General features: G+C 48.0%; 9 protein-coding genes across 9 annotated transcripts; 5 read left to right on the top strand and 4 right to left on the bottom strand.

Moving 5' to 3' along the window:
* Window positions 1-636: 636 nt before the first annotated feature.
* On the bottom strand, window positions 637-2,318 carry N7520_005549 (FAD-dependent oxidoreductase; the record flags this gene model as incomplete). The annotated part of the gene is made up of 5 exons (XM_057139483.1): window positions 637-765; window positions 834-1,026; window positions 1,116-1,310; window positions 1,385-1,574; window positions 1,628-2,318. The coding sequence occupies 5 exons, from the start codon at window positions 2,316-2,318 to the stop codon at window positions 637-639; spliced, it is 1,398 nt and encodes a 465-aa protein (XP_056993489.1).
* Window positions 2,319-2,953: 635 nt separating this feature from the next.
* N7520_005548 (MBL fold metallo-hydrolase) lies at window positions 2,954-4,178 on the top strand (the record flags this gene model as incomplete). The annotated part of the gene is made up of 4 exons (XM_057139482.1): window positions 2,954-2,981; window positions 3,039-3,186; window positions 3,247-4,005; window positions 4,061-4,178. The coding sequence occupies 4 exons, from the start codon at window positions 2,954-2,956 to the stop codon at window positions 4,176-4,178; spliced, it is 1,053 nt and encodes a 350-aa protein (XP_056993488.1).
* Window positions 4,179-6,316: 2,138 nt separating this feature from the next.
* Window positions 6,317-8,069, top strand: chi3 (putative class III chitinase; the record flags this gene model as incomplete). Its single annotated transcript, XM_057139481.1, has 4 exons — window positions 6,317-6,488; window positions 6,553-6,566; window positions 6,628-6,755; window positions 6,809-8,069. The coding sequence occupies 4 exons, from the start codon at window positions 6,317-6,319 to the stop codon at window positions 8,067-8,069; spliced, it is 1,575 nt and encodes a 524-aa protein (XP_056993487.1).
* A 2,505-nt stretch (window positions 8,070-10,574) lies between these two features.
* Window positions 10,575-10,814, top strand: N7520_005546 (FG-GAP repeat domain-containing protein; the record flags this gene model as incomplete). The annotated part of the gene is made up of 1 exon (XM_057139480.1): window positions 10,575-10,814. One exon carries the CDS (start codon window positions 10,575-10,577, stop codon window positions 10,812-10,814), a length of 240 nt encoding a protein of 79 aa, XP_056993486.1.
* A 1,187-nt stretch (window positions 10,815-12,001) lies between these two features.
* On the bottom strand, window positions 12,002-12,943 carry N7520_005545 (peroxiredoxin; the record flags this gene model as incomplete). The annotated part of the gene is made up of 3 exons (XM_057139479.1): window positions 12,002-12,344; window positions 12,418-12,741; window positions 12,918-12,943. The coding sequence occupies 3 exons, from the start codon at window positions 12,941-12,943 to the stop codon at window positions 12,002-12,004; spliced, it is 693 nt and encodes a 230-aa protein (XP_056993485.1).
* A 436-nt stretch (window positions 12,944-13,379) lies between these two features.
* On the top strand, window positions 13,380-20,680 carry N7520_005544 (ATP-binding hybrid sensor histidine kinase/response regulator; the record flags this gene model as incomplete). The annotated part of the gene is made up of 4 exons (XM_057139478.1): window positions 13,380-13,451; window positions 13,548-13,828; window positions 13,894-16,103; window positions 16,200-20,680. The coding sequence occupies 4 exons, from the start codon at window positions 13,380-13,382 to the stop codon at window positions 20,678-20,680; spliced, it is 7,044 nt and encodes a 2,347-aa protein (XP_056993484.1).
* A 1,241-nt stretch (window positions 20,681-21,921) lies between these two features.
* On the bottom strand, window positions 21,922-22,429 carry N7520_005543 (uncharacterized protein; the record flags this gene model as incomplete). The annotated part of the gene is made up of 2 exons (XM_057139477.1): window positions 21,922-22,080; window positions 22,139-22,429. 2 exons carry the CDS (start codon window positions 22,427-22,429, stop codon window positions 21,922-21,924), a joined length of 450 nt encoding a protein of 149 aa, XP_056993483.1.
* Window positions 22,430-22,880: 451 nt separating this feature from the next.
* N7520_005542 (uncharacterized protein) lies at window positions 22,881-23,705 on the top strand (the record flags this gene model as incomplete). The annotated part of the gene is made up of 1 exon (XM_057139476.1): window positions 22,881-23,705. The coding sequence occupies one exon, from the start codon at window positions 22,881-22,883 to the stop codon at window positions 23,703-23,705; it is 825 nt and encodes a 274-aa protein (XP_056993482.1).
* Window positions 23,706-24,927: 1,222 nt separating this feature from the next.
* Window positions 24,928-25,768, bottom strand: N7520_005541 (uncharacterized protein; the record flags this gene model as incomplete). Its single annotated transcript, XM_057139475.1, has 3 exons — window positions 24,928-25,017; window positions 25,076-25,284; window positions 25,336-25,768. 3 exons carry the CDS (start codon window positions 25,766-25,768, stop codon window positions 24,928-24,930), a joined length of 732 nt encoding a protein of 243 aa, XP_056993481.1.
* Window positions 25,769-25,808: the final 40 nt, after the last annotated feature.

Raw genomic sequence — 25,808 nt, 5'->3', positions numbered from 1 at the left:
TCTGTCCGTTATCAGAGCAGGTTAGAATACGCGTAAGGCCAAGTTGGACCTGGAAAACGAATTAAATGACCTGAAAAGAGTGATGTGGCTCTTTCCACGTCGCCTGAAGCTGGTATGTGAATAAGGTAAGGTGTAGGGAGGGAGTGAGAGAGGAGTTTGCTGTAATGGAAAAAGGCGGGCGGCCGAATTGCCGAACCCCACAAATTGGCGCGTTCGCTGTTCGATCAGATCTGTCGTGGCAATCATTTGGTGCTCTACTCACATTACTTACGACAAATTGAACATTGTACCTTGGAGACCTATCTGACAACATGGATTAGTGCCTGACTAGGGAGGAATTCGATGTGCTCGGTATGTGGGGGATGTGACTCTCCGCGTACTGTCGAGCCAGACTCATTACACAGAAATTATTTCACCTCGATAGGATGGAATAATGGAAGATGATTGATGCGCCATTCAGCTAGTTCAGGGCTTTCTCGTTTAAGAAGTAAGTCTATGTGCTAATATTACAGGAACGAAGTCCCGGACCCTGAACAACTTAGGAAGGCTGCCTTTCAGCAGATAAGATGAAGTGGCGTTTGAATGATTTAAGCTACTAAAGGGAAAGATTAGGTCACAAGAATATTATAAATACTGTCACCAGTCAGACTCCTGTTTGTCTGACGATCTCATGAACGGCATGCGAAAAATGGCAGAGACCACGGGCACCAAGAATTTCCCAATGATGGAGACTAACGTCCCTAAGCTCCCATCAAAGTCCAGTATCTGATGAATGAGTCACATAGAAAGTCAGGCAAGTAATAATGTGGAATTTGTATGAATCAAGTACATACCGGTACCGAGGCTCCTCCGCTTTTCGAAACCCAGGTGAAAGCTCGCTCAGTCATCACGGACTCAAACTTCGCACACGCTGACGAGATCTCTTCCATTGTGGGTGGCCTTCCGCTAGCGGCAACACCGTTTAATTGGACCAGATGTGGGAGAATGTCGGCACAGTCGTGCATTGCTTGGTTTCCGCCCATTCCTCTGGTGATTAAAAATTGTAGTCAGTAGAAGTTACTCAAAATTTCTCTGGTATATCTTTGTAGAATGCTATTGCAATAGTGGATTCGTACCGGTTTGGCTGCATCGCGTGGACCGCATCACCTAAAAGCCAGACCCGATGATGCCCTTCTTCTTGTCTCTCTCCCCCCTTCTCCTTCTGGATGCGTAATCGCCAATTCTCAACAGGCTTGGTACTCGCTCGCAAGGGGGTGACGTAGATGTTGGTAGATAGCGCTTCATCTTGACCTGTCGCGATCAAGGTCTTACTGTCAGATAGCAAGGAAATGCGTTAGATCATACCAGTGAATTTTGCCTCGCACGTCTTATAATGGGCTCTTACAATTCAGGTGCCCAGTCGCGAATGATGTCGAGGCAGAATTCCAGACGGTTGGGGATCTCTGCATAGTTCTGATATTCGGTTGATAGAACCTTGGGGATATTCAACCCCCAGTAGAAGGAGGCCTCTGTCTCATCGTAATCAATCTCTTTGCTGGCCGATTTTCCAGCGTTGGCCTTAGCTGGCATATACACTTTGTTTGAATTGTGTTAGCTTCATTAGGTCGAAATGAGAAGCCTTCCTTACAGGCGTAGAAAAAGGAGACCCCTTTCGAGAATACCAGAATCGGTCCTTTTTGAAGCTGAACGGGGAGCTTATTCAATCGCTCTTTCGGAAGGCTTCCTTTGGACAAGAAGGACCAGTGCGTATCGATTTCCACCAGATTTTTGAGACCAAGTGCTTTGTTGAGCTGAGAACCGCTTCCATCTGCCCCAATAAGGATATCGCATTCGTCGGAAGTACCGTCCGTAAACAGGACTCTTACCTTCTCAGGACCAGTAGGGACATGACTGATGATCTCATAGGCAGAGAATGATTTTCCATAACGCATAGAGCCGCTCAGCTTGACGGGCTCGAGAAGCAAGTTGCGACAAACCACACGGTTTATCGCGAAGGATTTCGAATACGTGGGTAAGGTGGTCAAATCAAGAACAGGCTGGAACTGAGTCGAGAAGATACATGGAGCTGCGGCTCCCGATGTTGCGGACTGTCCAAATTTCTCAATGATGGCTTTCAGAGACTCATCGCGCAGACAAGCTTTGAACCCGACAATGGCAGAGTCTCCCAGGCGGATTTGATAGCCTTCTCGCTTGGAGTTTTCTGAATCTCGTTCATAAATTGTGAAGGGAACATCGTGTTTCAAGAGCCCGTTAGCGAGCAAAGAACCCGCCAGGCCAGCGCCAATAATGATGATTTTGAATGAACTTGCCTCTGACATTTTTGGCGGCCCGAAAAGATGATATGGTAAGCAATTCCCATTTACAAGAAGTTCTCGTCTTTATTAAGGCTTTTTTATGGCCCCCGAAGATTCTACCTGTTGAATAGTAGTATTATCATTTCGAAAACATGTGACCGACCTCCTGTCTCCGACGATTGCGGGGAGCCGATGTTCAGCCACATGTCCCGTTTCTGCTGCCAACGGTAGATTTACCGACTCGACCATTGTGTCAATCCAAATACCCCTGCGTAGATTTAACATTGAATTGAAATAAATGTCAGTTTCACAAGTCAAGGTAAGAAGTGATAGTAGTTTGTTTGCTCGATCGCTCATAGGATTCTTCATGTCTGGCAGGCTAATATTTGACTCAAAACACACTAGCGACACCCCACTTGCCGGGCTAGCTCAAGGCTCAATTCTCACTCTGCCCCGTCGGTATCCCCCATATTGATTACTTAATTCCTAAATGTATTCAGTCTCATCATCGGTACCCCACCAGCTTGGTTTGTTGACACAAAACCGGATTTCTGATCAATCTTAATGAACACAACTTTGAGATCAAAACACACCTCTCTCCTCTTTAAGAAGAGTAACAAGCAATCACTGATATTAGAAACAAAAAACCAATCACAATCATGGAGAAGGCCACTCTCGAATACTTTGGTAAATGCGCTTAATACCCTCTCGCCCTTATTACGCTTCTAATCCCAACTGCCTTAGGCGCTACAACCTTTTGCCTTCGCGCATCAGGTCTCACAATATTCCATGACACCTGGTTGGATCGGCCATCGTTGATGCCCCATTATCTGAATATCAACGACGTGACTAACGTGGACTACATATTGATATCCCACGCGCATTTCGATCAGTATGGGCACCCAGGATTGAATTGAAGAAGAACAAAATGACATAATAATTAAATTCACAGTCTTCCCGGAGCAGATAAAATCGCCAAACGCACAGGTGCCATCGTTATCGCCAACAGTGAAGCCATCAATCGTCTTCGCGAGGCAGGTGTTCCAGACGAGCAACTTCTTGCTGTCTCTGGGGGCGAGCGAGTTCCCCTATTTACCGACGATGTGCGCACTGCAGCTAAGGCAGGAGAAGTAGCTCTACGCGAAGGTCCTCCTGGTGCGCCTGCAGAACCTGACCATACGCTCGCTGTGGCCGAGATCCACATCTGGCCAAGCCTTCACTGCCTTATCCCGGGTGGTCATGACACGCTGCCAGACATTTTTGATACCGGTGCAGTGTACACGGGCAGCACAACACCATTTGATGGCACCTTGGATATTACTCGGGGAATGGAGTACGGGTTGTTTCGGTTAAAGGAGATTATAGGGGAGGATAATATGGATGAGAGGATGAGGTCTTTTGCGGACTGGATGGAGGATAAGAGGGATAATGTCATGTCCTCTTGCGATGGGGGCCAACTTATGTTTAACGTCTTACTCAAAAGAAGAGGTGGAGAGGAAGTTATAAGTATTCTATTTAACGCGCATTTGGGTGCGTATGAGGGAATCGTGAGGGATCTATACCCCAAGCCAAATATTGCTGTCCTCGGGATCGCGGGAAGGGCAAATTTGAATGGGAGACCGTTCAATGGGTCTGCGGCGATGTTCGCGACGAACCTAGTGAAATGGATGGGGGAGCCGCAGAAGGTCATTTGGTGCTTGCATGATGAGTGGTAGGCTTCCCTCCTCGCCAAGGCTCCTTATTCTAGCTGATTAATCTAGTAACAGTCTTATTAAACCGTATCGGGTTGATACGAAAGCTGCGACGGAAGCAGTGGAGATGGAGACGGGGTCCAAGGTGGTGAATCTGCCGCATGCTAGGCCATATACATTGTTCTCTGAGTGATTGAAGATACTTGCTGTAGTCTCAAATTTGGGGCGAGCAGCTATGTTCTCGTTATCACGATAAAGCAACGGAGAGCCGATTTGCGGGGAACTGATGGTGATTGTTTCGCAAATGCTAAAACAGGTAAGTGACTTATGCTACTTATGGGTGGGGGCATCGGGCCGGAATTTTGGAACGCTACTTAAATTGAATTCCCTTCAGCTCGTATGATATGACCCATTACATCCCTATGTAAAGTATCAAAATCCCCCAAATAAAAAAAAAAAAAACCGGTCTAATCAATAATATATCTCTTCTCCTTTACCTTATGTGGGCCATGATTATAGACCTCGCCATGACCCTCAAACGGTTCCAATGTCAGGACCCTCCATCCAATCCGCGTGAGGGCCGGGTTCAACTAGGCTTCATCAGGACCCAATTCCGGTCCAAGGTATGGACCCAGGACCCAACCCGATTCCAATCCATTTTGCACAATATACCCCTGAACGTCCATAATATTTATGCTCTTGTTATTATCTGTATTTTGCTGCTTCTATAAGGTATATTCAAACGAAATTATAGTCAAGGATAGAAGAGAATTGAATCAATCTATAATCCTAATTCGAATTAATTCCGACTGGAGGAAGTGGAAAAATTACGATAGAACTGAATTTTGTGAATCTAAAAAATCTTGAAGTTCGAATATATATACGTTTGGACTAAGCGGTAGCTCTATTATCTTCTTATGACCCTTTGTTGTTTATTTATCTTTATAGGTATATACCAATTGAATACGAAAGACATGATGTATATAGCTAATACCATAGAAAGAGATAATAACTAGTAAAATAATAAAATTCCATATATATAGGGTCTCAAAACATACTATAAGTCTATAAACACGCTGTATTAAAAGCTTGGCATGTTTGTAGTGTTTGTGACCCAATTGGGGCCCCAAGGGTTAGGTAGGTTAGATTAGGTCCAACTTAGGTCTTAAAGAAGCCTGAGTGAAAATCAGTATTCACTACCTTCGGTGACCTAGATAGTGGCTTCTTGTAAATATGAAAGTGACAAATATGCGTCTTGCATATGTTAAAGGCGGTAAAAGTGGGTCCATCCAAGCAAACAGGGTGCCAAGACCGAATGCCAGATATGCTTGTGACAAAGCTTTGTATTCTTAAATTATTTTCATTTTGGGTCCTAGGCGGAAAGTGAATGCACTATGAAATGATATTGAACGACTCATGAAAGCTAACTAATTGTAACGCTCGCCCTTGTGGCAGGCAAAGCCAATTACCGCGGCTTTCAATTTCCACTTTGTACGATCGAAGCGAACTAGCGGGATCATAAAATGAAATTGCGATCGAGGTAAATCAAGCGAGGACAAATATAGCGTCGGAAAAAGCCCTTACATAATCAGAGCCCCCCGATTCCAGAGCCTCAGGAGCAAAATGAAGATTTCAATCCATGTTCAAAGGGCTTGAAAACCCCCCTTGGCTGGAGAAACAAGTGAAGCTCCCCAAGCTTTCGCCTTTAGAAAACCTGCTTCAGTGGGTCATTTCAATCGATCGATTTGGTGGAAATTGTCCTCATCTTCCAGAAAACACAAATCCAGCATATGAAACACGCTTTGGCGCTATGAGGCGTCTAAGTTGTTTCGGCTATTGAACCCTCATCGCGACTAATCTCGGCAAAAAGTATCAAAGCCCCATAAGGACCTATAGAGTGGGTCTTGACCTAGCAGGGTCTAGCAGACTTGATAACCATTGGAATACCGCTCATATATTGAACCAATCGAATTTCTGTTTTTGTGTGTGTGTGTGATGAATATACTCTAGTCCCGTCCCAGTAACACTTTCAGTAAAGGATAGAAAGTGGAAGATGGCGCCCACTAGCCAATCCTTGAGGCGTGTATATTATGACAATAAGTTTCAAATCTTAATTAATGTACTTGCTTAGGGTCTATTCGACTCTATAAACATACTGTTCTGCCTTGATTTTTTTCTTCGACCCTCATTCATTCTTTCATTCGATTTTTGGTCTATCATTCTTTCTATTGCTTTCACTTTTACAATTCTGGCCTGCGGCCATTTCTACATTGTTTCTTGACGAAATAATCAATAATATACCGCACCGTCCTCTCATTTCAAAAAACCATTATGTATTCCGTGAATACTGCTGCGGCCCTTATGGCCCTTTCCATCTTTCAAGGCGTCCACGCTGCACTCGAGGTGACAAAATCTTCCAATGTTGCTATTTATTGGGGCCAGAACTCCTATGGTGATTCATCTGGTGATCTTGCCCAGCAAGATCTTGCTTATTACTGTGAAAGTATGTAATTATGGTTTGCACTGATACACGCTAAGCAATGAAACTGATTGAATGTGGCACATAGGTTCGGATATCGATGTATGATAACCAACCACCTTACAGGTATTGAAAGCCGCATACTGATACCAAGACTATCTAGGTGATCCAACTTGCCTTTTTAGATGTGATTAACGGCGAGGGCGGTGCCCCCGAAATCAACTTTGCCAATTCAGGTGATTCCTGCACTACATTTGACGGTACAGCTCTTCTTGACTGTCCCACGATCGCGTGAGTACCCGATGCTATGAAATAACGCCCGCTCATATCTAACTCGAGAAAAGAGAGGATATAGTCACTTGCCAGTCCCTTGGAAAGACCATTCTTCTCTCTATTGGTGGTTCAACTTATAGCGAGGGAGGATTTACCAGCGAGGATGCTGCTATCGCTGGCGCTAAGATGATCTGGGAAACGTTCGGACCGGTTTCCACCAACACCTCGATCAATCGTCCCTTCGGCAATTCCGTTGTCGATGGATTTGATTTCGACTTTGAGTCTTCTGTCGATAACATGCCCTCTTTTGCCAACGAGCTGCGGTCCTTATTCGCCGAAGACACCTCTAAGACATACTACCTCACTGCCGCACCTCAATGCGTGTACCCTGATGCCGCCGATAACCCGATGCTTGATGGCGCGGTATATTTTGATGCTATTTGGGTCCAGTTCTATAACAACTATTGCGGTGTCAACTACTTCACTGCAGATTCTACCACGCAGGCTAATTTCAACTTTGTCAGTTGGAATACCTGGGCTACCACTATTTCTCTCAATCCCAATGTGAAGGTCTTCCTTGGTATCCCAGGTGGTAGTACCGCTGCTGGGACTGGATACGAGTCGGCATCGACTATCGCTTCGATCATAGATTTCATTCTGGAGGAAGGGTACACAAGCTTTGGTGGTGTTATGATGTGGGATGCCAGTCAAGTGTATGCCAATGATGGGTTCCTCTCTAGCATTGCATCCGCTTTGGGATCTTCCTCTACTAGTACCACTAATAGCACTGGCATTAGCACTACGCACACAAGCACCACTACCAAGGCTACCACCCTGTCCATAGGGACGAAGACTAGTGCCTCCACCACGTTAAGCTCTGCCAGCACTACCAGCACTGCCATTGAGACGTCTAGGCCTCCAGAGACGACCTTGGCTCCTACCACCACCGCACCCACTACACTATCGACAGTGCAGAAGACTGGTACAGTAACGGTCAAAACCACCAAAACGGTCGTGTCTATGATAACGACAAATGTCAAGCCAGTTGTCCCAACTACTTCGACTTCGACCATTGCGACTATCACCACTGCCGTGTCTGCCACAGCTACTGCTACTTCACTGACAGCGGATGTGAGCTCCGAGATCTGCCCAGTCCTTGGAGGAGCCTGTGCTACCTCTGGTACATATTCTTGTAACGGTAGCAGCTATGGAATTTGCGACAATGGTGAATGGGCTATCCAGAAATGTGCCTCGGGTCTTGTCTGTGTGCAGGATGAGACTTTTATCTACTGTGACTTCAAGGGAGACCACCCCGATACCACTTGCAGCTAAAGGGCGATTATTCAACTGCAAATGAAAAATGGTGTACTTCATGAATCAAATAAATAAGTCGCCTGTTTAGTTTAAAGCCGAGCATTCATTTATTGAAGATCTTTAGGTACCTAGGTAGATGCTCCTTCCAGGGGGCTGGTCTGATGTGAAATAGAAAGATTCGAGAGAGAAATACGTTCTTAACCTGCGTTACGTCTAGAGAGATTGCGCAAATAAGAAGAGGATTATTCGAGATAATTAAAAAGCACAGCAAAAAGCGATAAAAACATACAACAGCAATGAGTACTTTAGTCACCTAGCACTCAATGTGTGAGCGTAAGCGGCTCGCTGTACTATTCAAGCGGGATGTTACGGGATGTTACGCAACGCTGACATATTAAAGTGAGCATCGTTCGTTATGGGTTTTCAAACTAAATATACACCAAAGCAATGAACGACCCGATGTCTCCGACATTTGGAGTGATAGAAGAATAATCGGCGATCGTGACAACGCTCCGAGTCGCACATGTACTATTTTGGAGCGCGCCGTCTCTCGGATTAGTCACTTTACCACTCAATAAGTTTAGTCCTCTACGAAATGGCCTAAATTGACATCTAATATATCTGGATGCGAGATTTATAGGATCTGCCACGCTTAATTTTGTTGAAAACTGGCACCCCACATTCTTAGTGGGGTTCCAGGCGCGCCAGATATGGGTCGGAGTTGCACGCAAGCCATCCTGCCCAAGATTTGGACTCATGAATGTTAGACATGCCGTACAGCAGCACCATTGAAGGTTATTTTCGTTAAATTTGATGCCCCCTGTGTTGACAACAATATTCCTAGTGGGATTCCAAACGCCGCTAATATTTGTCGAGTTGTAAGTCACTATGCCAGGGACAGATGTACAATACTTCGGTCACATAAAAGCCACGAGTCTATCCACCTAATAAGCTCTCCATTCTCAGATCTATTAGCGAACGTTTTCCACCCTCTGCCAGATTTTTGCTTCGCTGGTAGATCAAATAAGCAGCTTATCCGATATCCCCGCTCGTGCTCGCCCTTCTCGTCCTAGCATCATTCGGTATGTCTTCACTGAAGACGAATATGAGCTTACACTAATCAATCCTACACATCGTAGCCCCGGGCTTAACTCAGGGCGCGGATCTCTGTATTTAGTGGTGTGCACAGAACCTCCCACACTCAGCCGTCTCCTGTATTGGGCTTGCGGCATACGGATCCTTGTTATGTTTGTGGACCTCAGAAAACTAGCCCGACCGAACAGCTGTGCTCCGGTGTTTGTGCTCAAACCAATAGCGACAACCGAAATTGTGGGAAGTGCGGCAATGATGTAAATCTGAAGCAGTGCTCTCATCCTTAAGGTGAACACTAATCGGTCTTGAGTGCCCTACTGGATCAACTTGCAAATCAGGCGCTTGCATATGCTCGAAATCTGGCCTCGCTCCTTGTAATGGCGCCTGCCCTCCTTTAAGCTCCGACAGCAACACTCCGACAGCAACAGTTGTGGGACTTATGGCAAAGTCGTAAGTCCCATTTTTTTTTTCCAAGGAAAATTAATGCTCCCATTTGTGTAATAGTGCTCTACTGGATCGACCTGCAAATCAGGCGCTTGCATATGCATGAACTCTGGTCTAGCGCCGTGTAATGGGGCTTGTCCCTCTCTTAACTCCGACAGCAACAATTGCGAAAAATGTGGCGACGTTGTAAGTCAGGACGAAGTTTTGACTACCAAAATGATTATTACTCACGTGCCCACCATGATAGTGCCCGACTGTATCGACTTGTTCATCAGGCGCCTGCAGATGCACAAATTGTGGTCTAGGTCTTTGCAATGGCGCCTGTCCTGATCTCACCTCAGACAACAACAACTCCGGGGCGTGTGGCAACGTTGTAAGTTAGGATGGATTGCATGTTATCAATGTGTCTATTGCTTATGCGTTCATAGTGCCCTACCGAATCAAGTTGCTCATCAGGTACCTGCACCGTGCAATGCATAGGCTTCCGGGTGCAAACCACATATGAGGTGGGACTCGAGCCAGCTAGTGTTGCAATGGGCGATTTTACTGGAGATGGCCATTTCGATATCGCGACTGCAAATTTCGGCAGCTAAGCAGTGAGCTTCTTGCTCGGGAATGGAGATGGTAGCTTCCAGGCGCAGACCAAATTTGGTGTAGGGTTCGCGCCGCTTGCTGTTGCAGTGGGCGACTTTAATGGAGATGGCCGTCGTGATATCGTGACTGCGAATACAGGCAATAATACCGTGATTATTTTGATTGGGATTGGAGATGGTACCTTCGAGGCACGGGTTTCATTCCCTATAGGGCCCAATCCGATTAGTGTTGCGGTGGGCGACTTCAATAGAGATGGTCATCTCGATCTTGTGGTTATAAGTCTTGAAGGTGATTTTGTGGGCGTCTTACTCGGGAGGGGAGATTGTACTTTCCAGGCGCAGACCACATTCCGCATAGGGCCCGAGCCGGTTGGCGTTGTAGTGGGTGATTTCAATGGCACCTGGGGATGGTCATCTCGATATTGTGGCCACCAACGAGGGCGATAATACTGTGAGCGTCTTGCTCGGGACTGGAGCTGGTAGCTTCGCGGCGCAGGCCACATACGCTGTGGGCACCCATCCTTATAGTGTTGCCGTGGGCGACTTCAATGGAGACAGCCATCTCGATGTCGTGACCTCAAATATCGAAAGTAATAATGTGAGCGTCTTACTCGGAGAGCCTTGCAGCGCTTAGAACAGAGGTCGCAGTGTCAAATTTGTCGGAACCGGGGAATGTTGGTTGAAGCTTGTCTAATTCTGAAGTTCAAATCCGTCCATCTAATGAAAGTAAAGTAATTGAAAGCTAATCGGTAAGAAAGATGAATACACTTCTAGTAAAATAGACGTGGCTAAGATATAGACCGATGGTACGAAAGTATACCTAAACTTGAACTATATAGAGAAAGATGAATATAGATAGTATACCGGTATTAAGAGTTCTTTGAAAAGTATAATATAATTTGACAAGATCCATTACTAGCCCCCCTTTGTGGGAAAAGAAGGTAAATCAAAGTGAAGTGATTCTTGAAGTTTCTGACTGGGATTTGCGGGAGGGCCCTACGCAAAGCTAGAAGGTGGTCGGTAGCTCACTGGACCACCTATCAGTAAATTGCGGCTCCTCAAACAGTTAAACAACTTCAAAGGACAGTACGTAACAATGAAGCGTTCTTTGAGCGCAGTACATCAATGTGATGGCGTGAAAGGATGGATGTTTATCCTAAATTGAGAAAGACATGTAGGATATTATATAGAGTGAGTTGAACTGATATCTCCGTTGTTACGGAGTGCTTCTCAACATTAGGTGTCAGGGATGGCTTGAACTATCATACCAAGCCACTAAGCCCAGGCTTGTCGGTCTTGGTGACACCACTCGTAAATGAGCACTTGTTTCATTAACGCTGCCTCAAACCAGCTTGAATACCCGACTCTTCAATAGTGCTCATTGCCACGGACCTTATAGCTGGGATATCATCGTCGCTTCTCTTTTGAAACTAGCAATTGCCCATGGCTTATGATCGACTCATGTTGTCAATATTGTTGTCATAGGTGCGTGGAACGACACAACAAAAGCTTCTTAAATCGATACGGCTCATATCACCTATTCTTTGTTACCTACGCCCTTTGTTTCAAATGCATAAGAAAATTTCGACCAAATCCCTTCTTCGTAGTACAGTCTGAGGATGAGGGTTCTACCCAACTTATTAGTGGTGAAATGATATGAATTAGCGCAATTCGTATTCATTCTCTAAGAACCAAATCGTGATGGGTGTAGAGGTTGTGATTGAACTTGATATCTACTGTAGAGACTGATGTCCTACACCTACTCTTTCTCGATCAGATCGGTAGTCACGCCATTGAATTTATACTTAAATTGAACTGACCTTACGCATGAGGGAGAATGTTTTCTTTCGCCAATGGGGTGAACCGCAGGTACGGCTTGACCACTTGCAGATCCGGGAAGCGGGCCTTGGCATCCTCATCACTGATGCTAGGAGGGACAACCACATTGTCACCGGGCTGCCAGTTGACGGGGGTATTGATAGAGTGTTTGTCGGTCGCGAGTAAAGAGTCAATCACGCGGAGCAGTTCGGCCGTGTTACGACCCGTGGAGGCGGGATAGGACTGGATTAGGCGGATGACCTTGTTGGGGTCGATGATGAAGACCGACCGAATGGTGTAGGCAATTCCTCTGGCGTCCACATTGGTCGTATCTTGGTGATCCAACCTGTTCACAGGGGTGGGTCAATGTCTGGAGTGGCTGGGTGGGAGCGCGGAGCGAAAGGAAGGAAATCACTCACATGTCATAGGCAAAGGCGATCTGGCGATCCTTATCGCCGATGACGGGAAAGGTCAAGGGACACCCCGCGATCTCGGAAATGTCGTTAATCCAGCCATCGTGCGACTCGATGGAGTTGGCCGAGAGTCCAATGAGCTTGACGTGGCGCTTAGTGAACTCGGGTTCGTGCTTGGCCAGCGCAGCCAGCTCGGTGGTGCAGACCGGGGTGTAATCCTCTGGGTGGGAGAAGAGAATCACCCAGTTGTCGCCCACCCACTCGTGAAAGTCGATAGGGCCGATGGTGGTTTCGGCTTGGAAGTTGGGGGCAATCGACCCCAAACGGAGACTAGTAGACGGCGCAGGAGTCAGTTAAATTCCGAAGAAAAGATCGCCATGTTCGCAAGAGGTCAATCCGACTACGAAATGAAGACAGGACACCAAGCGAGTGAGAAGAGGGGTGAAACAGCAGGAGAAATCCAAACGCCGGAGGGAATAAGGCCATAGAAGTTTCACAAGACGTACGGGGTAGCCCTGGTTTCTCCTGACATTGTGGGGGTGGCAACGACCGTGCTCGACCTAGCAAAAAAAGACACTTAATAGTGACAACGGAGAAGTCAAGAGAGACTTATGATCAAAGCGATCGGTATAAAGGATAAGATATGTGTGGACGGAGGGAGGAAATACCTCAGATGCAGAATTAAGACTTTACCGGTTCGAGATTCGATTCGATCCCCGGCAGTCATTCATCTCCCCCACTTCAGATCGCTGTTCACAAGTAGACGGCAGGGGGTGGATAAGGTCGCTCGGGTCGAGCCCGTTCTGTCAAGTGGCTTGTCTTATCCGTGTCCCTTGTTCAGGGACATCTAAAGATCGACGTGCAAGGCTCGCCAAGAGGATCGATCCCGATGCGATTCAGCTACTAGTTACTTAACTATACTCTACTGCACGTTTGTCGTTCCGCGGGGAAAATAATCTTTATATCCAATGTCGGTGCAATCCTGTGGTGCCAAGAAGAAAAAAATTGGACAGGATAAATGTGGAAAAAACCGGTTTTTCGTATGGTAGCTCGGCCGTCTTTCCTTCCCTTCCGCTCTAGACCATTCTGCCCTCCGTAGAGGTAACTATGGATACTTGCATTTACGAGTATCATAGTTGGACGGACTCTTCCTCGTCCACCCCTCCTGGTTCAACGGTTATTCCTTTCTCGTCTTGACCGCGGCAGAACCCCCCTGCGACATCCGCGACAAGCACGACGACCACGACGACCATGACACTGACCGGCAGTCGCTCCTTCCACTCGATTATCTACTTTCTCTTGCTTCTTTGGATACGAACAGGCTCACGCCTCCCACTGGACTGATGGACAAACTGATCCACTTGGTGGGTTATACCTGGGACGAGTCAAGGCAATTTCGCTCAAGCTATGGCGTGTGGTGCGTGAATCAAACCCCCTTCCTTAAGATGAGAAGGATATTTCTCATGCTGAAGCGTTTCTCAGGCACGTGTTTGGTACCAAGCACTTCGACCGTACCATTAGTTCGGATCATGCTCAAACCACTCGCCTCCGAAGTGCCTCCTCTTCCAACGATCTGAGTGGTACATTTGCCCCATATGGCCCAGGGAGGGACGGCGACTTCGGCGACCACGATAGAGGATCAGAGCGAACGATCGAAGTAGTGGCGCGCATTGGTGAGAATCTGGCCCAGGGAGAAAGAATGCAAGAGGAGTATCAGATGCTGGCATCCGTAACCGCTCCTCATCGCAAGTATTTCCTGCGGCCCGTCGAGATGCAGCGCTTACCCAATCACGATGATGACCACACGCCATCGCTCCTGGTCTGCATTTACCAAAGTCCCGGTCCCAACGATCTTCTGCGCTACGTCGATTGCGGCGCGACCTGGTATCAGATGCGCCCTAAGGAAGATGTGAATCTGAACGAGACCGATAATGTGGGCCCGCCCCGATCGGAGCGGGACGACCGAATGCCGTTGGTAACGTTTGTCGATTTCGCCATAGGCGCGGCGGAGTGCATCCAAATGCTGCATAGCCAGCAGATTGTCCATGGGCAGATTCGGGCCGAGGCATTCCACTTCAATCAAGAGACCGGCCATGTGCGCTTAATCCATCTTGGTGTGGGTCTCCAGTCCTATGATACCGGACGCGTGAGCGCGAACTGGTCAGCTTTGCAGAACCAGAACGATGCCACGGCGCACATCTCATATTTGAGTCCCGAACAAGCTGGACGGGCGCCGATCCAAGGTGACAGTCGCGCCGATATCTACTCCCTCGGTGTTATGCTTTGGAACGCTCTCGTCCGCGAGAGTCCGTTTGGAGGCAAGACTCCAATGGGAATCATTAAGGAGGTACTTGGACAGGAGCTGCCGTCAGTATCGAGCCTGCGACCCGACGTACCAGAGGTTTTTGCACGGATCATCGCCAAGGCGACGGCCAAAACTGTCTCCGGGCGCTACAACTCAGCTCGCGGTCTGCGACATGACCTCATGGAGGTACGGCAATTGCTGGCAGAGGGAGACGCGGCCGCTCTGGAAAGCTGGGAAGTCGCCAGCAAAGATGTTTCTCCGTTCTTCGCGCTCCCACGTACGATGGTGGGCCGGGCAACCGAGCGGGATGCCATCGTCGAGGTCCTTGACCGTACTCTGAAATTGTATCAGGGAGCCAGAGGGCTTCACTTGTCGTCGTTGCCGGAGGACCAATTCGCAACTTTTACCGTCCTTCCCTCACCAAGCAATACCCCGGGGGAAGAGGAAGCCCTTAATCTGATCGATGGATCTCCCACCCAGACCGGTTCTGTGAGTGGGACATCCGCTGGTGGTACCCAATTGTATCCAGCTAATACAAGCCGCGCGCGTTCCCCCCGGGATTCGCCATACGCCTCAAGCGAGGGTAGCGAGTCGGATCCTGCCATCGTAGAGAGGAAGGGATTAGACAAGCGCTTGTCAGTCTCCTCGTTTGACAGCACCAGTGGCGAGGGAAGCTCTCGATCGAGTGACAATGCGGGAAGGTCGGCTGCGCATGGCATAGCAACGCCAAAAGGCTTATGCGAGATCATCAGCATTGAGGGAGGGCCTGGGTTGGGCAAATCGCGGCTGATTACGTCAGTTCAGATTGAAGCCCGACGAAGGGGCTTCTTTGCTAGCTCGCGATTCGATGTCGCCGACAAAGAGCGTATGCGTCCTGTTCTACACCTATTCTCGAGTCTATTCCACCAGGCGTTCTCGGAAAACATGAATGAACCCAGTTTCCTACCGATATTGCGAAACCACATTGGATCTACATGGAACACTCTGCACAAGATTTTAGGCCTGCCCAAATTCCTCCTCGGTCCGGGCTCCAACTTGCCAGAACAGGCGCCGAACAAGTCTGCTCATACGACCCTCACATCACCCCACCTGCGTCCGCCCCCGGACAAAACTGGAACGGAGAGTTCGCAAGAATTTCTTCGGACCGGATCTTCCACCAAGTCTTTGCCACTTGTGCGGACGTTACTGAACATCTTGCGGGTCTTCACGAGATACAAATTGGTATGCCTATGTCTGGACGATGTCCACTTGGCAGATGAAGAATCTTTGGAATTCATTGCCCATATGGTGTCTGCTCGAATCAGAATGGTGGTGATAATGGCCCACAGGCCCGAAAATGCTTCCTCGGGACTGATGAAGCGCATACTTCAATCCTCTAACAATGAAGGTATGGAACTCCGGACCTTTCTATAAATTGACCGCTCTCCCATTGCAGTCTGTCTTTATATGGACCATAATGCTTACAATTTCGTCGTTTTTGCAGGAAGAGACGCAGGTCTTACCGCCATCTCACTCAAACCCCTCAGTGAAGACTGCGTGATGCAATATGTAGCGAGCACCTTGTCTTTGTCTGTCCCTGTTATCTGGCCTCTTGGGGGATTCATTCAGTCAAGAACGAATGGAAACCCCCTTTATGTCCGCGAAGTGTTGAATGATTGTTACGAACGTGGATTCATCTGCTATGATTTCCAGGATGGGATCTGGTCTTTTGATCTCAGCCGCATCTCGGAGCATTTCAAGGTGGATAGCTACAACGACGCCGCATTTGATGATTTCTTAGTTAGGCGGCTGGACAGCCTTTCGCCTATTTGCAAATCCATCTTGGGCTGGGCATCCATTTTAGGAATGACGTTCTCGTTTCAGTTAGTCCGGAGGCTTCTCGACAACGATCAGATGGCCTCCGCATCTAGTTTGCCTGAGCGAGAAGTGATGCAAGGTCTGCAGGCGATCATCCAAGCCCACGTTATTGTGCCCACAGAGGATCATGACGTCTATTCCTTCACATATAGCAACTACATGCATATCGCAGCATCATTTCACACGAGAGACAAGGACCACGTGAACTCGATTAAGGCGCAAGTGCTATTTCAGTATTATTCTCACGACGACAAATATCGAAGCATGTTGGCATCGGCCGTTATCGAATCTGCGCCGATCATCAAGAGCTCTGTTACGACAAGGAAGCCTTTCAGAAACTTTATGTTCGAGTATGCGAACGCTGCAAGTGAGACTGGATTACGCTCGACCGCTGTGAATTCGTACGCAAGCTGCATAATACTTCTTCAGGAGGACATTTGGAACGATGACGCTCTAGATGTGAGCTACGGCGAGACGCTGCAAATATTCACGTCTGCTGCTGAGTGCTATTTGTACCAAGGACAACATGACGAAGCTAGTCGCTTGCTGCAAGATATACTCTCCAATGCTCGGAGCCCAGTAGACAAAGCTCCCTCCTGGATCTTGCAATCTCGTATGCTTGCACAGTTGGGTAACTCGACTGGTGCTTTTCATGCCCTGAGTGAATGCCTCATGGCTCTAGATATTCTGGTTGATGACAATCCAACATTTTCTAAATGCGACAAAGAACTTCGACGGCTATGCGAGGCTGTCTCTGCTGTTGAGATTGAATCCATTGTCGAGACGGCTCTGCCTGCGCATCCAGCCTTGGCTGCTGCCGGGGCGGTTCTTCTGGAGGCCACCAGCGCGGCTTTTTGGTCAGACACGCTGACTTTTTACCACATGACGCTTGTCATGGTTGACACCTATCTTTCGCGTGGTCCATTCCCCCAGGCGGGCATGGGACTCATGCAGTTAGCTGTGATAGCAATCACTCGAGACAATGCAATGACCTTCGCAACACATTGTGGGGAACTTGCCCTGGCACTGATTGAGCAATCCAAAGACCCACATACTGTAGGTCGTGGCATCGCTCTATACTCCACCTTTGTCGGCCATATTCAACATCATATCCAGTCTTCAATCTCCCAACTCGAAGGAGCAGTAGATTTTTCTATCCGCGCCGGTGACCGAATTGCCACCATCTTGAACTTCGGGTTCCTGGCTACCGTGAAATTTTTTGCATCCGAAGACCTGGCTGAGCTGGAGACCTTCTGTGTCTACAGTTGCCAGGACATTCCCAGCTGGCAGACGGATACGGCCGGCGGTACAATCCTCATCACAATCTGCCAGCTCAGCCGTGCTTTGCAAGGCAAAACATATACACATGACTCGTTCGGGGTAATGAGTGACAAAGAACATAACTCGGCCGCATATAAGTCTTGGCTGGTAAGGACTATCAAAAACAGCGACCGGCCACTGATGCTCTATGAGAGCATGGAAATCGCACCGCTATTTCTGTACGGCCATTACGGGCGAGCGGTATCATTGGGAAATTCTTGTCTCAAGAAAGTCAACGCTATATGGTCCGCACGGAACACGCGGTTTCTCATGTTCTTCCATTCCCTTTCTCTGGCCGGATGTGTGTGGATCCGAAAGCAGCAACAGCTTAATGCCGCATACCGTGCATCTTCCCCCCAACTGGCGTCCGATATCGGTGGGCGATCTTTTGAGACGGATTTTGTGGAGGAGACGACAAGCATGGCAAGGATGTTGCGATACTTCAAACGCAAGATTGAACAGTGGCAAGTCATCTCAGATTTGAACTATCTGGCATGGACTAAACTTCTGGGCGCTCAAATCGCCGAGATGGAAAATGACCAAAACGCTGCACTTATCTTCTATCAAGAAGCAATAGACCACGCTTCAAAGCATGGATTTGCTTTCGATGAAGCCCTTGGCCACCATTTGTTAGCTGAACATCTGATGCGTGAAGGATCTTCACGGCTAGGCACAATGGCTCTGAAGGAGGCAGTCGGACTCTACCGACAAATTGGCGCTACGGGGGTGGCTGATTATATCCTGTGTTGTCATGATCTGGGGCTGCAGACGAAAGAAAAGGCACGAGAAGTCGCTACTCAGACTGAACCATACGATATCAGTACACAGATTCGCCCTCAGCCGTCCGAAGTTGGGAACGACGAAATCCCAAGTGCCGTAGGGTCCGTGGCAGAGCGTGTCCTTCATATTCTAGATCTCACAACCATCCTCGAAGGGTCCCAGGTGATATCTAGCGTTCTTAAGGTCGACGACCTGCTCCGGACTATGTGCAAAATCATCATGCAAAGCTGTCATGGCGCTGCCACCATGGCGACTATTATCACCAAGGAGGACTTGACACTTGGGTGGGCCGTGGCAGCCAGTGGCGACTCAACTGGTAGCATAAAAGTACATGATCCGCCGACACCGGTTGAACACTCCCATCTTGTCGCGGAAAGCATTGTGAATTATTGCGTGCGCTTCCGCGAGGCAGCGTATTTACCAGATGTCATGCAAGATCCGCGATTCAGCTACGTCAGTGAAGCCTGGGGGGCTCAAAATTCTGTCAATAAATCGGTCGTGGCGTTACCCATCTCTTACGGTGGTGGAGAGAATGAGCCCATTGCTGTCCTCTATCTGGAGGGGCCACCCAACGCCTTCTCGTACCGCAATCGCGTCGTTTTACAGTTGCTCGTCGTCCAGCTTGGAATCAGCTATTCTAATGCGCTGACCCTCAGGGAAGTGGAAAGGGTATCTATCATCAACCAATCTATGGTAGATGTCCAGAAAAAGGCGTTGGCGGAAGCGATGGAGGCCGAGCAGAAGGCGAACATTGCCACGGCGGAGGCTCTGCGTCATGCCAAGCTAGCCGAAGAAGCCGTCAAGGCCAAAAGTATATTTCTCGCCAATATATCCCATGAACTACGAACACCACTTAATGGGGTCATTGGGAACTCGGAGCTTTTGCTCAGCAGTCCACTATCAGAGGAGCAATTGGAAATGGCTGATTCGATTCGCATGTCAGCAAAGCTCCTGCTCACCGTGATTAATGACATCCTCGACTTCTCCAAGATCGAAGCGAACAAGGTGCAGTTGCATATTGTCTCCTTTGATGTAGAAAAAATGGTCAGGGAAGTCGTTCGCTCAACGCCGGCCGGCTATAGGAACAAGCAAACTTCCGACAACGTCCGCATTATACGGGATGTCACACCGCCCCAGACCCACGTAAATGGGGATCCCGTGCGAATGCAGCAGGTTTTGGGCAACTTACTCAGTAACAGCCTAAAATTCACCGAAACAGGGTCTATCACGATAGGATCCAGGGCAGACGATGAAACTGAGGATTCTGTTCGTCTTTCCTTCTGGGTAACGGATACGGGTATTGGCATCCCAGCGCGGCTCATACAGCAACTCTTCAAGCCGTTCACCCAAGCTGATGCCAGCACCGCCCGCCGTTTCGGAGGCACTGGTTTGGGCCTCAGTATTTGCAAATCTCTTGTAGATCTGATGGGAGGCACCATGGAGCTCCAGAGTGTCGAGAACGTCGGCACGACTGTCTCTTTCTCGATCATCTTGCCTAAGGTCAATCCCGACAGCTCAGGGACTACTACTCCAACAAGGCCCAGTGACAGTTCAATAGGCTTGGTCAATGAGTCAACCTTGGCTTGCATTGATCTGTCCCAGATCCCTCTCTCCAACCTCAGCGTCTGCATCGCGGAGGACAATCTCATCAATCAGAAAATCACGGTGCAGTACCTCAAAAAACTAGGTTTTACCCAAGTGGATGCCTACAGTAACGGGCTCGAAGCGGTGGAGGGCATCCAAAAGAAGGCTAGCGCGGAGCAACCGTATCACATGATCCTGATGGATGTCCAGATGCCTGTCATGGACGGGTATGCTGCCACACGTCGTCTGCGCAGTGATGCGGTGGATGCTGTGAGGCGTATTCTGATTATTGCTCTCACAGCCTCGGCGATTCAGGGTGATCGAGAGAAGTGTCTGGATTCGGGAATGAATGACTACCTGTCGAAACCGGTTCTTTTAGCTGCTTTGAAGAAAAAGTTGGGTCAATACCTTCAAATAAACTGATCTGGTCTGTTTTCCACACATGATGGAATGGCCGATCTGTATGTTCACTTGCGGTCCGCTGCGTAAAGGGCAGAGCAAAGCTTTGGCCGAACGCACGAATCGCATTATCCGGGAGTGAATCAACAAGCTCCTGTCCGATCCGAAACCTCCTGCTTCCTGGTGGACCGAGGTTTTGGAGACGGTGGTCTATCTGAGATTGCGCGCGTCAGCGTCAATCTTTCCCAGAAAACACCATAGAGATACGGTACCTCAGCTGGCGCATCTACGACTCATTGGGTTCCTTGCCTAGGTGCTGATGCCGAAAGAGCATCGAGCGAAATTCGGGCCTAGATCATCTGAGTGCTGATCGCTCGGTTACTGTGAACCGAATCAGTACAGGCTTCGTGAGGTTCACTTGGAAAAGACAGTCTTCTCTCGTGTTGTCGAGTACGATGAGAGGACTCCAGTGGCGCCACTCATCAAGGGGGAAAGGCAACTACCTCCCGGACAACGCTCCTACCATTAACTGTCTTTCCACTAGTGGCGCTGTCTCCAGCGAGCGATGCCAAAACCACCTCTATCATCTTTAAGTCTGGCCGAGCGAGAGATAATACCCACTCGGGACGTGGAAGAACTACAACCCGTCAACCCCATATAATAGCAAAAAGAGTCTATACAAGACCTAAGATATTCATTATATGGCCACCAAAGATAAAGTTTATGCTAACTACTAGTAAAGATCTTCATAGTAGGTAATAGGTATACTAAATACCATAGTAGCGAAAGAGATTTATATATTAATATTTTAAGAGTTCATGTCTGGCCTGTGCTATCATAATAGTAGGAGGCTATCTAGGTTGAATATCCCTCTTCTCTTGAGTATAGCGTAAGTATAGAATATAGGAAAATGTTCTATAAGTACTGATCTCATTAAAAGCGTTTTAAGGGCACGACGCTCTGGCCCTCAAAACGTTCTTATTAAGGTCTACTAAGTGCCTTCCTCTTTATTTCCAACTCAATGTGGAATATCCTGAAGATAACCTAGTAAGTCGGAGTTAGCCGGAAGCTCTTGAGGGGGCCGAGGAATATATGCATGCGGATATATAAAATTTTCATCATACATATAGACATTTACTTTCACATGGGCATGCTGGTCATCTCCTGAGTAGTCCAGTATTTTCTAGTCTCCTCTGCCCCCAACTGACGCACTTCCTCATCCAGGTGGTCCCATAATGTTGTCCCGACGGAGTCTAAGATGTCCTTTACTTCATGCCAGCAAAGGTCCGCTCGACCCTGTAAACAGCTCCGGGTATACGACTCCAATTTTCAAGTCCGCTGTGGATGACCTTGTGTTGCGCAACCAGGATATCATTGTTCGCGAAGGCCGGCATGCGCCTTGCGAGATATGGGAACACACGAACCTGCAAATAAGGTTAGTCTGATATGACCCGCAAATCTTTATAACCAGGAATTTTATACCTCTTCGATCTGGTGGTGCGTTTCGAGTTTTCGGCAAAACTCCAAACACAGATTGAGATACTTCTTGATAGACATGCCACCCGATCGTCGCCCTGATTGTGCCACGTCATATATGACATTCCACCGTACTCGGAACCATTGATGCTGTGGAATATTCCAATCAGTGAAATGGTAACTCATGAAGTTCGATCCGGTGCGTACCAGTGCTTGCATAGTGTCTGCCATGCGGTTGAAGTGCTTGAATTCGGTAGGAGTAAAAGGTGGGAGATGCAACGCAGTGTGAGTAGTCATTTTCAAGAGAAATGCCGAATTTCTAAAATTCGAGGGCTTTAGACCTTATTTAAACCTGAAACCCCCGGATAAATCTTGTGAGTAAATGCGTTTCCTACCAAACATTACGGAATTAGTAGATTACGAATCGCTCGCACAAAGAGAGACCGTAATCAATAGCACGGGTACCTTCAAGAGTTTTGGTTTTAAGCAAGGCGGATCTCGGGGTTGAGGCGTTGTCCCGACGGGCCGAAGTGACAAATTCGCCGCCAAGTTTATTTTGTATCTTATGTTTATCTTTTGCATTTAAGTCCAGTTGATCTAATTGATTTTATCATTTGAAAATAATCTTTTGATCAGTTTATCAGCCAATATCTGAACCGATCGATCATGACTTCACAATTTGTCGCTGTGGCCGGTGCCACTGGTAGTCTGGGGCCAACTCGTCGCATTGGAACTTATCAAACGAGGCATGGCCGTCAAGGCGCTTGTCCGCCCCAATACCGACCCATCGCGCACCGTCAAGCTTCGCAACGCCGGCGTCACCATCACACACGTTGATCTCTCCGCCGTACCCGCCCTCACTCGTGAATTGACCGGAGCTGTCTGTGTCGTCTCGACCCTCCAAGGAACAAGAGATGTCATCCAAACCGTCCAAGGGAAGCTCTTGGAGGCCTCTGTGGCCGCTAAGGTGCCCCGATTCATCCCTTCGGACTTCTCACTCGATTTCACCAAAACCAAGCCAGGATCCAACCGCAACCTGGATCTGCGTCGCCAGTTTCACACCCAACTGAAGAAATCCGGCATTACATGGACCAGCATTCTCAATGGCGGTTTCATGGATCTCATGGTCGGTGACTCTCCGATGATCAATCATAAGAGCCACAAAGTCGCTTATATCGGCTCAACGGACCAACTGCTTGATTTCACCACTATGGTCGACACGGCCGCGTACACTGCCGCTGTGGCTGTGGACTCGAAACCGGCGCCTAATTTCCTTTGTATCGCTAGCGACACGGTCACTATAAAGGATATTGCTCAGGCACAGAGCAATGTTGAGGGCGTCACATACAAGCCCTCGTGGATGGGTACAGTGGGTTCAACAGAGATGTTGATTCGCGTAATGCGCTTCTTTGGAGGCGAGAATGACGTGTTCCCGGCCTGGCAGGGCTTGCAGTACATGGTGAACATGTTTTCTGGTGCTGGAAAGCTCGGCCCGCTGGACAACAACCGATACCCTGATCTGAAGTGGACCAAGGTTGAGGATTTCTTCCGGGAGCACAAGGTCAACGAATGATGTGACTTGACAATTAGGCCGTCCTGACTGATCCGTCCTTTCGATCGATTTGCCGAAGAGTCGGGCTCTTGGCTTGCCTAATTGGAGCATGATGGTGCTTTTGAGGATTGTATTATTGAAATTCTGTTTTTCTTCAGCTGTACGATCGATTGTGTTACTTATCCTAACATCCAAATAATCTCCCGCAGCATAATTCGAGCTCTATCCAACACTCCTTTTTGATATTCTTTCCATAGTCACCTGAGCCAAGTGGTCAAGTTTTACGGTCGCTCTCGAAATCGGCTTGGCCGATATACACGGAGCAATTCTTTGTGGGACCCACCGCCAAGGCCTTAGCGCAGATCATCCATTAGGCGGACTGCATTAAATCGAAGGCGCAGTAAAATGTATTTTGCTTCTAAGTAAAACCCAGTGAACATCGAAGAAAGGGCCTCCACCAAGGCTTAGCTTTTCACTTGAACCTAAGACTTCCCATCAATATCCACCAGGATTTAAAACTTCGATTTAATTTCGGGTCTTACTTGATTCACTCCCGCATTTACTAATTTCAATCCCTCCTTATAATAAAGTGACTTGTATCTATTGCGCAAGTACTTCGAACCCCAATACCGTCCTCGGACTTCAAAATTTTCAACCCCCAAGCATATTCTAATATAGATATATAGCTTCAAAGGTAGAATATTATTGAAGCTATCGCATAGGAGGTTTTTGCAGTAAGAAAGCAACATCAAGAGAAACAACAGGAGCTATAGAAGCTCTGAGAGGAGACACAGTCGAGTCCTAGCTAGATATTCATAGGATTACCTAATATCCTACTCGAACTATAGGTGAGACTATTAAGTAGTGCCCTAGTCGAATTTAGCGCTAGAAGAGGACTAAAGAGTAGAAGGATAGTCCTAAGAAACAGATAAGTTTGTATATTCAGGCTGTAGGTAGAGGAAAATATATATATATGGTGTCGAAGTTGCGGCAGAAAAAGTACAGGTCACTTTGTTCTAAAGGGGGAGTGAATTTAGTAAGTCCCTTAATTTCTTACAGAAGGACCTGAATTTAATATCGGCCGTTCAAAAGATACCCGGCGCTAAGGCCTTAGCGCTGGGTCCCGCAAAGAGTTACTCAAGTGTATATCGGCCAAGCCGACTTCGAGAGCGACTATATTACATCTCAATCATTGAATTATTTATCAGAGGCAACTTTCCAATTCAGCTAACTTGTAAAATTCTTACCACTTCTCTACATACGGTCGGAGGTCGATCTCCTGCGTGAATGCACTTCTGGGCTGGGTATGCAAGAACCAATAAGAATCCGCAATCTACCATGAATAGTTAGAAGATAGTTAGAAGATAGGGTTAGTACTACCCTTCACTTACTCCCTCGGGATCAATTTTGGCATCAGGAATATCCTGGCCGTAACCCTTGGTCTTCATCGTATTGATGATACCATCAATAATGGCATGAGAAACATGAACGCCCTTAGGTCCAAACTCCCGCGCCAGAGACTGAGACAATGCGCGAGTTCCAAACTTACTCATCGCAAACGCAGAAAGTCCCGAGCCACCCTTGAGTGCAGCGGTAGCACCTATTTCCCATTAGCTTGACCCCGGCATAGCGTGAAACAACACGATCATACCGGTGAAGATAAGCGTGGGTGGGTACTGCCCCTTATCCCCATTCAGCATCAAGGGTAAAGTGGCTTGGGCGAAATTGAATGCACCCCTGTTTGACGGCTCCAAGCTGCCAAAGAAATCCTCGGGGCTTTGCTCCAGGAAAGGCTTCATCAGGAATTTGCTCGCGACGTTGTAGATCGCCGCCGCGACCGTAATGTCACTTCCAAATTTGGCCTTGATTTGGTCAATGGTCGCATTCATACTCGAAGCATTTGTCACGTCGGTGGGGAATCCTGTCGCGGAACCGCCGCTTTCTCGGATCTCTTTCAACAAGGGGTCTAGCGACCCTTGTGAGCGTGAAAGGAGGACCACGGGATAGACTTGGGCAAAGCGACGCGCGACGGCACTGCCGGTTCCGGAACCCGCTCCGGCAATAATTGCGATCGCCTTGGACATTGTGAAGGTTTGAAAGCGAAACAAGCAACATAAAAGAAAA

This window comes from Penicillium odoratum, assembly GCF_028828045.1.
Source record: "Penicillium odoratum strain IBT 22623 chromosome Unknown utg000005l_segment0_segment0, whole genome shotgun sequence".
In the NCBI taxonomy this organism is placed as follows: Eukaryota; Fungi; Ascomycota; class Eurotiomycetes; order Eurotiales; family Aspergillaceae; genus Penicillium; species Penicillium odoratum.
This window is presented reverse-complemented; position numbering and strand designations above follow the sequence as displayed.